The sequence below is a fragment of the Columba livia genome, chromosome 18 (assembly GCF_036013475.1).
Source record: "Columba livia isolate bColLiv1 breed racing homer chromosome 18, bColLiv1.pat.W.v2, whole genome shotgun sequence".
Classification (NCBI taxonomy): domain Eukaryota; kingdom Metazoa; phylum Chordata; class Aves; order Columbiformes; family Columbidae; genus Columba; species Columba livia.
Genome location: NC_088619.1, coordinates 9549753 through 9565028, shown reverse-complemented (window position 1 = coordinate 9565028; position 15276 = coordinate 9549753). Strand labels below are relative to the sequence as shown.

At 53.8% G+C, this 15276-nt stretch overlaps 2 protein-coding genes across 7 annotated transcripts in view; one reads left to right on the top strand and one right to left on the bottom strand.

Moving 5' to 3' along the window:
- The first annotated feature begins 313 nt into the window (after window positions 1–313).
- Window positions 314–4334, top strand: GALK1 (galactokinase 1). Its single transcript, XM_065034107.1, has 8 exons — window positions 314–669; window positions 1426–1615; window positions 1938–2057; window positions 2176–2311; window positions 2702–2883; window positions 3086–3236; window positions 3380–3542; window positions 4162–4334. The coding sequence occupies exons 1-8, from the start codon at window positions 505–507 to the stop codon at window positions 4231–4233; spliced, it is 1179 nt and encodes a 392-aa protein (XP_064890179.1). The 5' UTR covers window positions 314–504; the 3' UTR covers window positions 4234–4334.
- Window positions 4335–4618: 284 nt separating this feature from the next.
- Window positions 4619–15276, bottom strand: part of ITGB4 (integrin subunit beta 4) — a 28592-nt gene continuing 17934 nt past the window's right edge. For 4 of the 6 annotated variants that reach the window (XM_065034086.1, XM_065034087.1, XM_021288459.2 and 1 more), the window contains 12 exons: window positions 15062–15199; window positions 14326–14508; window positions 14013–14144; window positions 12813–13013; window positions 11730–11903; window positions 11067–11240; window positions 9994–10143; window positions 9138–9326; window positions 8710–8865; window positions 8085–8249; window positions 7536–7649; window positions 4619–6967 (listed from right to left, as the gene is read on the bottom strand). In XM_065034086.1, the coding sequence (XP_064890158.1) occupies window positions 6825–6967; window positions 7536–7649; window positions 8085–8249; window positions 8710–8865; window positions 9138–9326; window positions 9994–10143; window positions 11067–11240; window positions 11730–11903; window positions 12813–13013; window positions 14013–14144; window positions 14326–14508; window positions 15062–15199 (1919 nt within the window). In that variant the 3' untranslated portion in view covers window positions 4619–6824. The remainder of the gene's footprint in view (window positions 6968–7535; window positions 7650–8084; window positions 8250–8709; window positions 8866–9137; window positions 9327–9993; window positions 10144–11066; window positions 11241–11729; window positions 11904–12812; window positions 13014–14012; window positions 14145–14325; window positions 14509–15061; window positions 15200–15276) is intronic. The other 2 variants (XM_021288461.2, XM_021288463.2) reach the window with 2 other exon arrangements.

Sequence of the window (15276 nt, the reverse complement as noted above, 5' to 3'; positions counted from 1 at the left end):
TACATACATACGTGTGTGTGTAACTGTACAGCTATAAAAAGCACAGACAGGCATTGGCATATATAGGTGTAACGCAGATATTGGCACGTATCTGTAAAATACATGCATTGGCATATATATTGGCATAAAATGCACATATAGCAGAGACACTGGTGCAGATATATATATCTATATCCATATATGAAGACAACGCAGGTATGGGGATACGGATATAGGTAAATGTATAAAAACTGTCAGGTCCTGGCCCCGCCATAAGTACACACAGGGCTATGTATAAGGCGGGACTCTCGCGCTGCCTATAGAGCTGCACGCGCACCAACTGCGCTCCCGCGGCCGCGACCGGGGACGCGCACGGCGCGTGGGAAGAGGCTGCGTCGCGGGGCAGGGACCTCCAGCGCCGCCGGGGCCCCTTTGACGCACGGGTTCGAACCCGGCCGCCGGAGCAACGGGGTAACAGGGTAACGGGGCAGTGCGGGCCCGGTGGCGGGGCGGAGCGGAGCGGCCATGGCGGAGGCGGCGGAGCTCGGGTCGGCCCGGCTGCTGGCGGCCGCCTGCCGGGAGCATGAAGAGGCTTTCTGGGAAGCGCCGGTGCTGGCGGCGTGGGCCCCCGGCAGGGTTAACCTCATCGGCGAGCACACCGACTACAACTGCGGCTTCGTGCTGCCCATGGTAAGGGCCGTGCTCCACCGTCCCGGGATCCCTCGCTGGTCACCCTTCCGGGTCCCTCCTGCAGTCTCCGGGGGTTCCCGGCTGCCGTCTCCCCCCGCCTGTTCATTCGGGATCCCCCCACTGCGCCCGGGACCACCGGAGTGGGACCCGGAGCATCGGGGCAGCACCAGCACCCCACAGTCTGGCTCCTAAATCACTGTAGGGAGGAAGTGATTCCCCCTCCCCGACTCCCTCTTGGAGGGCTGAAGCTGCTTTTCTGCAGCTTTGTCAAATAATTTTCCATGCCTGGCGAGCGATGTTTTGGTGACAGAGGTGGTTCGAAGCAGCTGGGGCTTCCTGCCCTCCTTTGGATCGGTAGGAAAGCCCGCACTCAGTCCTAAATCAAATTCTACAGTTTATTATTTTGAGGGAGAGGAGCGTGGGAGCAGGTCAGCTGAATTTCCCTACAGACACGCAAACTTTCTAAGGTCTTTCACAGCAGCTTCCCACTCCTCGGGAGCCCTGCAGCCATCACCCCGGCACTGGGCTGGGATGGCTGGTCACAACATTTCCGTGCTAAGACTGACCGTGTGTGGCATTAAATAGCCAGAAAGCTTAACGCTGTGACAAGCTAGGGAGGCTAGTGGCTCTGTGTGGACATAGTTAAGGGTAACAAGTATTGGGTGCTGCCAGCTGTGGATTGAAGCAGCCACAGCTGTCCCCTGCCACCAGTGGGGATGTGCCACAGGGTCTGAGCCCACTTCTTACCCCCCCCAGGCCCTGCAGCTGGGGACAGTGCTGGTGGGATCCCCCACAAAGGACGGGACCATCTCCATCATCACCACCTCAGCAGACGCGGACGAGCCCCGCAGGGTGGAGTTCCCGGCTCCCAGCCAAAGCAGCCCCCTGAGCCCGGGGCAGCCACGCTGGGCCAACTATGTCAAGGGCGTCATCCAGCACTACAAGGGTAAAGCTCAGTCTGCTGGGTGGGTTAGAGCCCCCCTCACATGGGGATGGTGCTCGGTGCCCGACGTTCCGCGTGCTCCAGGGGCTTTTCCAGTACCGGTGCAATCCCACAGCTGCTGCCGGAGCCAGGCTCCAGCTTTCAGCTCCAGAGACTGCTGTGTATTTTTTTCAGGGGGGTGCTGTGGGTCATTCTGTGTTTTAAAATGGGTTATCACAAGGGGCTCTGCTCTCTTGGGAGCTGGTTACCTGTGAGCTGTGGGACACAGCAGCCCCCAGCCATGCAATGGCTCATGTTCCCCCGCTCCACCCTTTTGTTCCTGCAGGTGGTCCCGTGCCAGGATTCAGCGCTGTGATAGCCAGTGACATCCCCGTGGGTGGGGGCCTCTCCAGCTCGGCTGCTCTGGAGGTGGCTACTTACACCTTCCTCCAGCAGCTCTGTCCAGGTAAAGGCAGTAGCCGGTCCTGGCCCCCGACAGCTCCATTCCTGGGTGGGTCTCCTCCTGCTCGAGGGCAAGGGGCCAAGGTCCCAGAGCTAACCTGCATCTCTCTGCTCTGGCACAGATGACAGTGATTTGGTAGCCAAGGCGCTGCTGTGCCAGAAAGCGGAGCACACATTTGCCAACATGCCTTGCGGGATCATGGACCAGTTCATATCCGTGATGGGCAAGGAAGGCCACGCGCTGCTTATTGACTGCAGGTCAGGGCCAAGTGCTGAGCCTGCTGAGCTCTGTCTATCTCCCCGGGCAAGCGGAGGCAGCTGTTCCTGTGGCCAGGAAATAAACGCAGGAGTGCAGGGAGGGGTTAAGCCCTGAACCCAGCCCAAAATCTCATCGCAGAGCTGGGACTCCCCCCATTTTAATTCCAGTGTCTTGACTCCTCCTGCATACTTTCTGCTATTTGCCTGGGCTGTCTTTCCCACAAAGTTATTAGGGTCCATTATGGAGCTAATAATGGGGAGTGGAATGCTTAAACAAAATGCTAAACCACATGGACTTTGCCTCTGCAAAGGCAGGAGCTGCTTGCCACGTGGCCTCCGGGGTGGGCAGAGGGGTCAGGCACACAAGCTCACGCTGAGCTCTTGCTGCAGGTCCCTGGAGACCGTCCTTGTCCCACTGACCGATGCCAGCTTGGCTGTTCTCATCACCAACTCCAACGTGCGGCACACACTGACGGGCAGCGAGTACCCCACGCGCCGGCGGCAGTGCGAGGAGGCAGCGGCAGCACTCGGCAAGGAGAGCCTGCGAGATGCCACCATGGCTGAGCTGGAAGGTGGGGACCATGGCTCAGGTTGCTCCTTGGGGTAGCAGGAGCTCAGTGCCCCATGGCATGGGCTGAGACTGCAGGGCAGCCCCTGGGGTGGATGGGTGGATGCATGCACAGGGACAGGAGAATGCCAGAAGTGGAGATACAGGGTTGCAGGATGCAGCCATGCTTGAGCAGCTTTGCTGCAAGGATGGGTGTATCTCTGCAGCGGCCAAGAGCCGACTGGGCGAGGAGGTGTACCGACGGGCCAGGCACGTCATCAGCGAGATAGCACGGACAGAGCAGGCAGCACAAGCACTGAAGAACAGGGACTACAAGACGTTTGGGAAGCTGATGGTGGGGAGTCACAACTCCCTCAGGTGAGGATGAACCACCCCTGGGCAGGGCTAGCTGCAGTTCGCTACAGCAATGGGTGCACTGAGACGTGTCTTTCAGCCATTTGCGGTGCAGGGGCTGTGGCTGGGGTGCAGGACAGGGCTGACCATGGGTCTCCTCTCTCCAGGGATGACTATGAAGTGAGCTGCCCGGAGCTGGATGAGCTGGTAGCAGCAGCACTGGAGGTCAAGGGGGTTTATGGCAGCAGGATGACCGGGGGAGGCTTTGGAGGCTGCACGGTGACGTTGCTGGAGGCTGAGGCTGCAGAGGAGGCCCAGCGCCACATCCAGGTACATGGCAAAAAAGTAATTGGAGATTAACTTCAAGATCCCAAGGAAACACTCAGGGGCATGGCCTGGGAATGCTATTGAAGCTGCTCTCCTGAGGGACTTGGGGTTGGTGTAGCCCATCCAGCACCACGCAGGGAGAGCCCCAAGTCTGTCGCAGGCAGTTTAGCACCATGCTGGTCACAAAGCACTGCCCAAGGACTTTACTATGTTGAGAAAGTGAGCAAAAAGGTGCCAGGTCAGCTTCAGGAATTCTAAATCTGTCTAGGCAACAATAATCCAGGTTGAGCTTAGGCAATGCTGAGCTCAGCACCAGCAGTTACAGCTCAGGTAAGATCTTAATGTTGTCATCAATATTCTCTAAATCAGCAGCTCAGCCTGCATTGGTAGCTGAAAACAACAGAAAATGGGGTGTCAGGAGACAGGGGCAGTGAAAAAGGCAGAACCTCACGGGCCAGGACAGCACGCTGTCCCCAAAAACACACCTCAAGAAGCGGCTGGGCCAGACGCACAGCTGGGCTGACCAGCGGGACCTTTCTCCCCCTAGCTCTGGCAGGTCTTGCCTGCACCAGGCCAAAAGCATCCCCCAGCACCAGCACTCACCGCTCTTCTTGTCTCCTAGGAGAAATACAGCCGCACAGCCACCTTCTACCTCACCAAACCCTCCGAAGGGGCGAAGGCGCTGCCCCTGTAGAGGAGCGACCTCCCTCCGAGAGACGGCTGCCTTCCTCACCTCACAAGGGAATCAATTTACTGCATCGTTCGCCTAATAAACACAGAACAGTTGCACAGTCATTCTATGCCCACCTGAGCTAAGCTCTGATGCCAAAGTCACTGAGGACCTTTCCTCAGAGGAGACTGGTTTAACTCCAGTTTGCACTGGTGTAATGAGCCATTACCAGGGATGTGGGGTCCAGTAGTACCTCTGGAGCTGCAGGCACAGGAGGGGATGGTGGTGGAGGAGCAGCAGACAGAAGCCTGCTTGGGTATCTGCTTCTGGCACGTGTCCTTCATCTGCTGCAGATGAAGGGTAGTTGGGGGATTTTTTTTTCCTTAAAAAAACCAAGGAAAAGACAGACTGTAGAGAAAACATTTATTGAGTGCAATAAGAAGCTATCTGATCAAAGACCTGCTGTTGGAGCAGGCTGCTGGATCCACCTTGGAAAGGCTGAAACACCATCAGCCCTAATGAGCAGATGAAAGTTGAGAAGTGACACTGTTGTAGTGCAAGGCAGGGTTAGGTGTGCAGCCTCTTGCATGTGGGGATGGTGTGATGCCCTGGAGAGCCACAGCTGACGGGCTGTGCCCTTCTCTCAGGTAACAGCCCTGCCTTTTGAGGCTGTATTCACTGTTTTACCCTGGACCACAAAGCACAGGGAAAGGTATGCCAGAGTCCTTGTGCAGCAGGAGATATGTCAGCTGGAGACCCCAGCCACAAAGGTGAGAGGGCAACTGGGAAGCAGGCTAACGCCACTGGTACTTGCTCAGGAAAAATAAGTGCTTCCTGAAAGCACAGTAAAACCATAGGATCGATGAAGTAGTTCTTGACCCAACTTCAAAACTGACCTAACTCCATCTGCAGTCGTGGGGACTCCTGTGGGTTTACTCATCCTCATGCATCTTTGGTACAACCCATCCTGCTCAAGCAGCCTGGAGAGGAAAGGGAGCTCTTGGTGGTGTCGGTGCTGGGAAGTCTTCCCCTCATTCCGAAATAAAAAGACAAGCCAAGGTAAACGTCAGATCAAATCAGGCAGGTGGTGCTGCCGGGGAGACCAGGCAGATGCGGTTTTGGTTGGAAGCTCTGACCCAGAACAGTGGCAGCTGCTGCTTTGAGCAGGATCCCTGCTTTCGGCAGGCTCCGCGCCTGCTCCGCACAGCTGAAGCACGACAGGGAAATGTGCTGTTCAGCCCAATCGTTCTCCTTGGCAGAAGGCAGACAGACACCAGGCATCATGCCCAGAGCCAGGAAACGAGGCCCAGCAAGGTCTCAGCTCAGCGCTGCACCCAGCACCATCCCAGGTCAGCTAAAGCCAAGGGCTGAAGAAGAGACTGGCACAGGATGAGGAGTAAGACCGCTGCTGCCAGCCTTGCTCTTCCCTTGTGTTTACTGAGCCATCACAGGTCCCTTTCTGGATGTTGCTGCTGTGCAAAAGATCTTTTTGAAAAGGTACATCTGCCCCAAAAATCTCACGCTCTCCACATCAAGCCTTGTTAGAAGTCCCAGGCACCGTTCCCATCTCCAGGCAGCTCCCAGCCCTTCTGCCCGCAGGTGCGGTGGCTGCAGACCCCTGGGCTGGTGGATGCTGTGCAGGGAGCAGGTCTGGCCCTGTCTGGTGCTGGAGAATATAAGGCCACCAAGGCAGAGCTCATCAACAGGCTTTCTATGGGGTTTAGTGGCCTTTGGATTGAGCCCTTAACTAGTTTCTTCCAGTTTTTCAGCTTTCTCAGCAGTCACAGTCCCAGTGTAGCCTCAATATTCAGCATAGGTCCACCTCCATTTTTTTAATAAAATAATAAAATACATTTATATATATATATATATATGTATATAGACTACGAAAACTGTACAATATTTTACGCCAAAAAATGCAAAGGCCACAATTAGTGCTATACAAATGAAAGGCTGTACTTTGCTATCATGGTACCAAATGTTAGCAGCGAATAATAGACACAAATAGGTGCAGTAAGAAAGCATCAGTTACCCTGAACCCCTATCTTGCAGGTCTCATATTAAAAAAGTAATAATAATAAAAAAGAACAAAATAACCATCTCCGCTGGACAGCCAAATTGCTGAAGAGCCTGGAGCACATATGGGAATGGTGACCCTCTATAAACCCTCTATAAATCAGCATGCTACCAGCTGCGATCCTCTCAAAACTGAGGACCTGAGAATAAATCATTCTGTTACATTTATCTAGGGAGGCTGGAGCCACCAAAACACCTGAATTGCTGCAGGTGTACTTGGATGAGGGGGCACTGAAGAATGGTATTGGAGTGAGCAGTGATGGTTCATGGAAGACATCTCTGTGGACTCTGTAGAAGTGAGTCTCTCACAGAGCAGGACAGGGTGAACAAACCCTGCAGGATGAGCACACACCTGATGACCCAACCGTGCCAGAGCTTTGAGTGCGCTGGGCTCCAAAGGAGAGGTCCAGAGCTCGAAGTGCTGTGGAGGGTCTCTGCCCAGGCACTGCGGCAGCATCTGGATGCAGCACCCCTGGATCATTCCACAAAGTCCTGCCACCCGAATGGCAGCATCCCGTGGGTGGGCAGCCTGCCCTGGCTCAGGCCTCGTAGAACTGCCTCTCCATCTGCTTGGTGAGGGTCCCGCTGGACATCACGGTCCGGCTCACAAACTCTTTGGTGACCTGTTTGGTGAGGGTGCTGCTAGCGCTCTCCACTCGCTGGCTCGTCATCAGCATGCCGTCTGCAACAAGAGGTCAGGACACCCTGCTCATTGTGGGGTCACAGAGAACAGGATCTGCTCTACCTGATGATTCCTGGCAGAGATTTCTCCTTAAATACCACTTTCACCAATGGAAAACTTCTCCAAGCCAAGTGATTCAACACTTTGCTGTCAGTCAATAAGATGGATTTCCTAACAGCTCCCAAACTCATGTTGCAGGGTGAGCCCATGAGTCCTTGAACTCAAGGGCAACAGCATGGGACAACTACACTGATGTAATTAAAGATGGTTATCACAGTTCTCTGTTTTTATCTACTCTGAGGAGACCTAACCTCACAGTAAGAGCTGTGATTTGGTCCTTAGCAATAGCCCTGGGGGCTCTGAAAACTCAACGTTCCCTCTGTGACTGGACAGCACACAGGGAAACAATGGCAACTGCCTCTGGAGAGAGCAGGGACACAGTGTAGGAAAGGGTCTGGACCTCTTCATCCATCCCACCTGATGGACCCTCTCTCCCTACCACAGGCCTTTGGACAAGCAGAGTTATCCTTTGCTTTCCGCGGGTTCCAAGCAGGCAGCGAGCCCCTACCTGTGAAGTGGGGATCCAGGGAGGAATGGCTGATGCTGGTTTTGGTGGTGTATTCGGTGGGGAAGTTGTACACTTCTCTCATGTACTGCTGGCCTCCAAACTGGGAGAAAGTGCCTGGAGAGAAGGAAAAGGGACAAGTCAGGCAGAAAACAAGGAGTTTCCAACCCTTTGACCTTGTACAGCGAGCACCAACAGTCAGCTCAGGAGGTTTGTCTTGCTGGCATCAGAGCCAGGTTTAGGAACAACTGGGAAGACTGAGGGCCTGTGTACTATAAGAAGGTGCCTCCAGCTTTGTGTACAATCAGGCGTAAGATAGAAGTTTCCTAGTAAATTAAACAGTGGTAGGTCCTCAGGATCCTCTCTTATTCAGTGCATCAGGATTGGGACAGCGCTCACAAGGCACAGCATTGTCTTCATGTAAGACAATGTCTCCATGTCTTTCATGGAAAATTGAGTGACCACCAGAGCTGGAAAGGAACTCCAGGTGTTGTGTTCCCTGCTCTGAGATGTTTCTTATATTTCCACCTCCACAAAGGCATGGTACCATACCTCCATCCTGAGATTCAATGGTGATGATGCCTTCTCTCTCTGGCCCAAAGCCTTGGGTTGTCTTGGCTTGCACTTTGAACTTGTAAGGGACGTTCTCACTCAGGTGTGGCACGGTCAGGTTAGTTTCTGGATTGTCTCCTTCAACATAGATATTCCTGGGCTCCCCTAATCCGCACAGACATACCAGTGGTGAAGATAGACAAGAATGATGGCCCCTCCAAACACACTCCCTCCAACTCTGGCCAGTGTCTTGGCTTTCCCTAAGCTCTGCATCCTCCACAGACTATAGGATCACACCACCCAGTTCTATTGAATGTGAAGACAACCCTATTTTAGTACAGTAGTGAACCTCAACAAACAACCTCCACTGGGTCTGGGCTGCAATAAGCTACAGGTCCTTCCTATTCCTGTCGCATTTGCTATACCAGGCCGTGCAAGGACACAAAGCATCAGAGTCCAGCAGCTCCCAGGTCTGGAATCAACCTCATATCCACACTTTGTCTGCACTGATGTAAGCAGCCAACTTTGTTGTCGGTCCCAGCAAAAACACACCAAGTTGCTGCCTTTACTAAAGGTATTTTGTGCCCTACACAGGGAAATGTTCTTCCACAGCCTGATACCATACCTCCTCCATGCAGCATCTCGCAGGTGACCATGTAGCCCAAGATAGAGCCATTGGGCTTGCGGGGTCTCTCCCAGCTGAGCTGCAGGGAGTCAGGGTTGAGGGCAGTGAAAACCAGCGGTCCGGGAGCACTGGGGGTGCTCAGTGTGAAGGGTGAACCTGCAGGGACATGAGTGAGAGGACAACATCAGGGAAGGTGGCGAGGAGGAGTCTGAGAAGGGTCTGTACACATAATTTATGTAATGAGCTGGAAGGTCTCAGCTGTCTAGACAGCTAGTGGAAGGTGAGTGCATGGGGAAGAAGGTCCTATTTCAAAACGAAAGAAAGGAGAGCTCAGGAGATAGTAAGGAGTGATAAAACAGCAGGGCCACCACTGTAGAGAGCAGCAGAGACATCAGTGCCACCTTCCCCTTGTCTCCCACCCATCTCACCTGGTAGAGGTCTGAGCGGGCTCCGTGGGTCCACCTGGCACTCTATGGTGATGAGTCCTTCCCTCTCGGGGCCCCAGCCTTCCTCGCTCTGTGCCTTCACCTTGAAGACGTAGGAGTGGTTGGGCAGCAGGTCCTCCACCACCACCGAGTTCTGGCTGGGGTTGGGGATGGTGAGTCGGTGCACCTCTCCTGGGACACACAGGGAAAGGGGATGTCAGCACCATGTTGCAGGCACAAAGACAGAGCTTTGGCTTTCGCCTAAACTCTTCCTCAAATAGACTGCCTGGAAGAGTCATCCAGGGGCCCCAAACTCAGACATCTCCACCACACCTTGCCACCAACAACTGCAAGTGCAGGATGAAATGTTGTTCCAAAGGAAGCTTGGGACACACAGTGGCTTCTTGAAAACTCAGAGATTTTAATCCAAAGGGAACTACATTTTCATGAACACTGCCTGAAGTTTCATTTAAAAATAAGAGATTTCCACTGCAGTCTTTCCTCCAAGTCCAAGTTGGTGGAAAAAACCTTTGACTAAGATATTGGGGCTGGTAGAGAAGGTGTCCAAGGTTTTTTGGAGGTGCAACCACACAAGAAACCCCAGTAATTGTCTCCCAGCAAAAACGGGGAACGAGAACTGTGGGGTAGCTGAGACATTTCCTCAAGGCTACACAAAATGCAGAGTTGGGACCAGTCCCTGAATCCCCAAACGGCTGAGGTTGGAAGGGACCTCTGGAGGTCATCTGATCCAACCCCGCCTTGCTCAAGCAGGGTCACCCAGAGCCAGCTGCCCAGGTGAAGACCCAGACCAGACTCTCCTCTACCAGAAGCTTCCACCACCAACTGCCCATTCACTGACCTCCGTTGAGGAGCTGGTACTGCACGCTGTAGCCCTGCACCTCCTTCTCGCAGTGTGGCTCCTGCCAGCTCACCTTCAGGGAGGTGGGTCCCAGGGCGGAGAACACCAGGCGAGTGGGGGTGTCGGGGATGCCCAGTGGCAGCCTGGAGTCTGAGGCAAAAAGAAGAACATCAGGGCAGAGATTTGGGAGCTGGGGGAGAGGAGAGAGTGACACACACACACAAGCATGAGATGGTACTGATTGTCCAGGGAGAATGTGGTGAGCTGTCATCTCTGCAAGATGGCCCATCCTGAGGTGGGACTGGCTGGCTCTGCACAGCTACAGTGGCGTCCCATGGCCTTGGGGTGCCAACCTTGGGTTGGACAAGTCAAGGTAAGCTTTGTGCCCTTGTGGTAGAAAGACCAGAGCAGGGTCCCAGGTGCTGTGCGTGGCCCTTGCTCACCTCGAAGCACCCTGTCCAGTCTGCCAGAAGCTTCACAAACATCTTCAGATGTAGCCCAGTTAAGACTGGCCCTGGTCTACAGCTAAAGCATCCCAGCACCTCCAGGGACCATTCATGGGGCTGTGGGCAGCTTGGACCAGGGACTGGGTGCTCTGGTTGTCCCCCAACTCAGCTCACTGGGACACAAGGCTCATGGTGAGCACAGCAGCCTCCCAGGTGACACTCAGGGACTGAAGACCCTCATCAACATGGGTTTTGGCTAAGGAGATTTCAGAGGGACATCTCATATGGAGCACACATTCTCCCCAAGAGTCCTCCAAAGGCCTGTGGGGCAAGACTGAGAACAAGATTGTTAGGAATGAAGAGGATGGAGACAATGAGCTGATCAGTGGCAGCAGTGGTGAGCGTTACTCAGCCCAGGTGGGTTGAAACACACCTGAAGTCATCTGGAAATGGAAAGGTGGTGTGATGAAGGCACAGCTCGGGTCAGGAGGAAGATCAGTGTGGCACACAGCAAGCCATGGAGAGAGGGTTTGGGGGGGAGCGATGGATGGCAACAGCTCATGGACGGCTGGTGGATTGGCTGTTATGTGATGCATGGCTGGGAGGAGACACTGGACAGTGCTGTACCTATATACTTGCAAATCCCCGCAGACCCATCGGTCATGATTATAGAGTCCCGAAAGCCAGTGCTGGGGTAGTAACCCTTCACCTTTGCCCTTCTCCTGAAACCCACATCTCTGGGCTGTGGGACTGTCCTCCCAGCATCTTCATGGATGGGAGGGAGGAGTCTCCCCGGGTAATCTACAGAAGTTGTGCAAGAGAAAGAAAAACACTGTTGGAGATTTCAGAGTAGGCTCAGCCCAGGTGCTGGCTCCTGCAGAGGTGGCTTTTGAAGGCTGAGATTTGAAGAACCTTTTAACAACCCTCTGTCAGCACCAGCTGATGTACACGTGTGGAGCTGAAAGGTAACTGTGCTGCTAGATAGAGTAAGAAGAAAAGAAATGTGCTTTTTCCAAAGTGCTTCACAATGTGAGGATAAGGATGGAGCTCCCCTTCCCAAGTGCTCTTCATGGGAGGGATGGGAACCCTTTCCAAAGTGATCTGGGAGCAGGGTGGCCTCAGCAAAGCACCTGCACATCAGTGGTGAGGACGTGACCTTCCAGATCTCTAGCTCATAGGCCCCCTTAGCTGTGAACACAGTCCTCACCACAATGGGACCTGCAGGGCATGGGTCTGAGGACAGTCATAAGGGTGGAAGGGAAGGACAGGTCCCATCACCATGGTACTCACCATGCCCCATCAGCATCGTGGAGTAGTCTCTTGTCAGCGAGGAGCTTCCCATCACCCTGTGCTCCTGCTGCACGTGTGAGCTCAGCTGATGATAGCTGCTGTTGGTTGTCCTGGTCAATGTGCCACTGGCGCTGCCGGGGAAGGAGAAGTCCACCCGGCCATTCAGCAAGTGCTCTGTGAAAGAAGAGGGCACATTGTGAAGAATGTGGCTGCAGACAGGGCTGCTGCCCCAGTCTCTGTGGGGAGGAAGCAGGAGGCATCATGGTGCCTCCTGCCTTGGCTGCGTCCCAGCTTCAGCTGCTCTGAAAGGTCATTCTGGAGCGCTACACCTAGGACAAGCCACAACCACCCAACACAATGACACAGAAACAAACAGGTTGACGGATACTTTGCCCTACGCCCAGCACCAGAGACACCCGTGGTGCCCAAGGTAACTCCAGACCTCGGCCTTGCTGGGGCACTGCCTTGTGCTTCTCGCCACATTCTCTCACATCTCTCCTTTGATGCAAGCACAGGTTTATAGTTTCACATTAAAAAAATTAAGGTAGAAGAAAAATAGCCCTTTATGGAGGTGGTTTCTCCAAATCTCACTCTGGATCCTGTCCCAGCGGGATCTGAAAAGCAAACTCTGCTCCATTGTTCAGGTCCTTGACAAACCTATGTCCCTTTCCAGCAGGCCAGGAGAGATCAGCTGCCCATAAGAGTGATTTCTGTTTTACAGTCCAGCAGATCTGCCCCAGAAGCTCAGGGCACTTAATTAAGGTGAGGAGCTGCCCTTGGAGGTGACACTTAGCAGATATCATCTGAGTTTGCTCCTGCCTTGATGGTCCAGTCTTTTGTAGAAGCAACTTGCTAGCAGGCTCCCAAGTCCATGCCGAGATGAGTGTTACCTTGACACTCTTGTGAGCAGACACACCAGGACAAGGTTTTGAAGTAGACTACAGCACATGAACCTTGCATCATGCCAACACGAGGATGGGCACACAAGGGGAGGAAGGGGACACGAACGGGGGCAGTCCCAGCCCCTTGGCTCAGAGCAGGATGAGACAGGACACTCAGTGCTGTAACGAAGCCATTCTTCACCTGCTTGGGGCTGGGGGGTCCTGCTCCTTGTCAGGCTGCCAGTAGCCCCATCGCTGTCCTCCTCACCGAGGAGACCCTCGGTGTCTGAGGAGAGGCGGCTGCTGCCAGAGAGGCGAGGAATGGTTTCAGGTGGGAGCCTCCAGGTGATGCGGCGAAGATCCAAGTCTTCTCCCAGCAACTGCACGTGTTTCCACCTGGAGCCTTTTGGGACAACGCAAGCACTGGTGTTGGCATGATCTGCACCAGTGGGAACGACACCCGTTCACAGCCCGTCTTGCCAGGTGTTGGCTGATGAGTTCAGGTGGTTCAACCATCGTGTGACTGGTAGGTGGAGGATGGTGGGAATGTGACATGCATGGTGTTCCTCAACTCTAGGGCTGTTTTCCAGCCCTGTGTCCATCACAAAAAAAGCGAGAGTCAAAGTCCCACCATACACCTGTCCCTGTTACGAAGACTCTGCAACAACTGTCCTCTGCTCAGAAGAGGTTTCCTTGCTCCTTGATGTATGCTTGGGGTGGTCGGACTCCTGGTGTTCCCATTACTTTGCTCTCTGAAAGGACAAGGGACTCGCTCCCGGATACCAGGCCTTGGAGAAAACCCCCAGGAAAGACCCTCCAGATCCCATTGACCAACCTCATCACTTCACTTATGACCTATCTTCCCCATAATGCCTGAGTATAAGACAAGGGAGCCAGCACCATTCAGAGAGCGAAGTGATGGAGGAAGAGATCAGAGGCCACAGGGATCCACTGGGATCCAGTTCATAGGCCAGCGCATCCCCAACACTCAGCGAGTTCCCTCCTGTTGGCTTGGCCAAAACCCTGAGCGTCCAAGGGACTCAGAGTCTGTGCCTTGGCCAGCGTTTGTTTGCTGACAGTAACTCTCGTGGTCCAGCTAAATGGCAACAGGAAGGGAAGACAAGCAGTGAGAGCCATGAAAAGTTCCTCTCCCACCTGATGCTGGCTGAGATTTCTCTTTGCCTCATGGCTACAACGAAGAACTGGTCTTATTTACACTGTGGCCAGTCATGTGTTCCTGCGTATGCGGCTACTTTGCTTTGGAAAGGCTGATCTCCACCAGCTCTGTGACTTGGATCTCCCCATCTCCATGAGAAGGAAAGGAAAAATGAAGCTCATTGCTGAAAGCTGTTAAGGAGAATTAATGTTAAAAATGATCTTTGCAAAACTCAGAGCAATGTACCTGAATCATCAGAGACACTGGGACGCTTGCTGCCAGCTGGAGAACGAAGCACATCTGTGCTGTACATCAAGTAGCTGTCATAGTCCTCACCTCCCTCTGCATCAATGATTGGCACGTCAGGGATGATGGGGACTGGAAGAGAGGTGGAAAGTGCCATTAGACATGCAGCTTAAAAATCACACAAGGCTCCCATGCTCTCACTTCAGCATTCGCTGAGTGGGTGGGATGCAGAGAAGCAGCTGAGGTGATGGGTAGCACTACCCAGCACTGTTCCTGCCCCCCAGCTCCCCACACCAGCAGGGCAGTAACTCACTGGACATGGGGCGCTTGGGCTGCGTAGCAAGGTTGATGGTGGCTTCTCTCTCGGGTCCCCAGCCAGCACCATTTCTGGCCTTCACCATGTAGCGATAGGGCTGGGACTCCCGCAGGTTTTCTATCAGCACCATGCGCTTCTTTGGATCTTCAACCAGCACCTTCTTCATTGGGCCAATGGGTACTGCAAATACGGGTACACATATCACCCAGGAGGTCACGAGACAGAGAGGACACCACCATCACCCCACCCTTGGCCAACAGGCTTGCTGAGGTTTAGTGTCAGGACACAGCCTGGCTCTAGGACAAGGTGTGGCAGCTATTTGGGCTGCTCACAACAGGCATGACATTGTCTAGGGGAAATTCCCAAACTGAACACTGAAGTCAACCTACAACAGAGGTCTCCTTGTTGCTGGTGTGTCACCAAATAGCATCTTCCTGGCACCCTAGCCCTAGGTCTAGGCCTATGAACCAAGTTTTCAAGATGAAAAACAATGCAGGACACTATGGAAGTGAATGGGAGCTGAGAGCCCTCTGGGCTTTGCAGGATTTAATCCTGAGTGGTGATTTTTCTGTCTTCTCTGCATCTAGGAGTGACCCATGCAGATCCTAGTTTTCCCAAGAAAAGGGCTTGGAGCTGTTCTCGTTCTACTGCTGGGGACCAGCCCAGCCTGTGAAAAGTGTATTCCAGCACCTCAGCATGGCTGGGCTGCCCCAGTCAGAAAACGAGCTCTTACCGTTATCCTCGTTAACGAGGCCATAACTGACTTCATAAGCCGTGATCTCCCCATTGGTTTCTGCAGGCTCAGCCCAGCTCAGCTGCGTCACGGTGGAAGACACGACGTTGAAAGCCAAGCGGCCAGGCTCGCTGGGGACTGGAAAAGCAAAAGCAAAAGGTCCAGGTTACTGGAAGTCGGAAGCCAGCTCATGCAGATGCCCAAAGCTCCCCGGA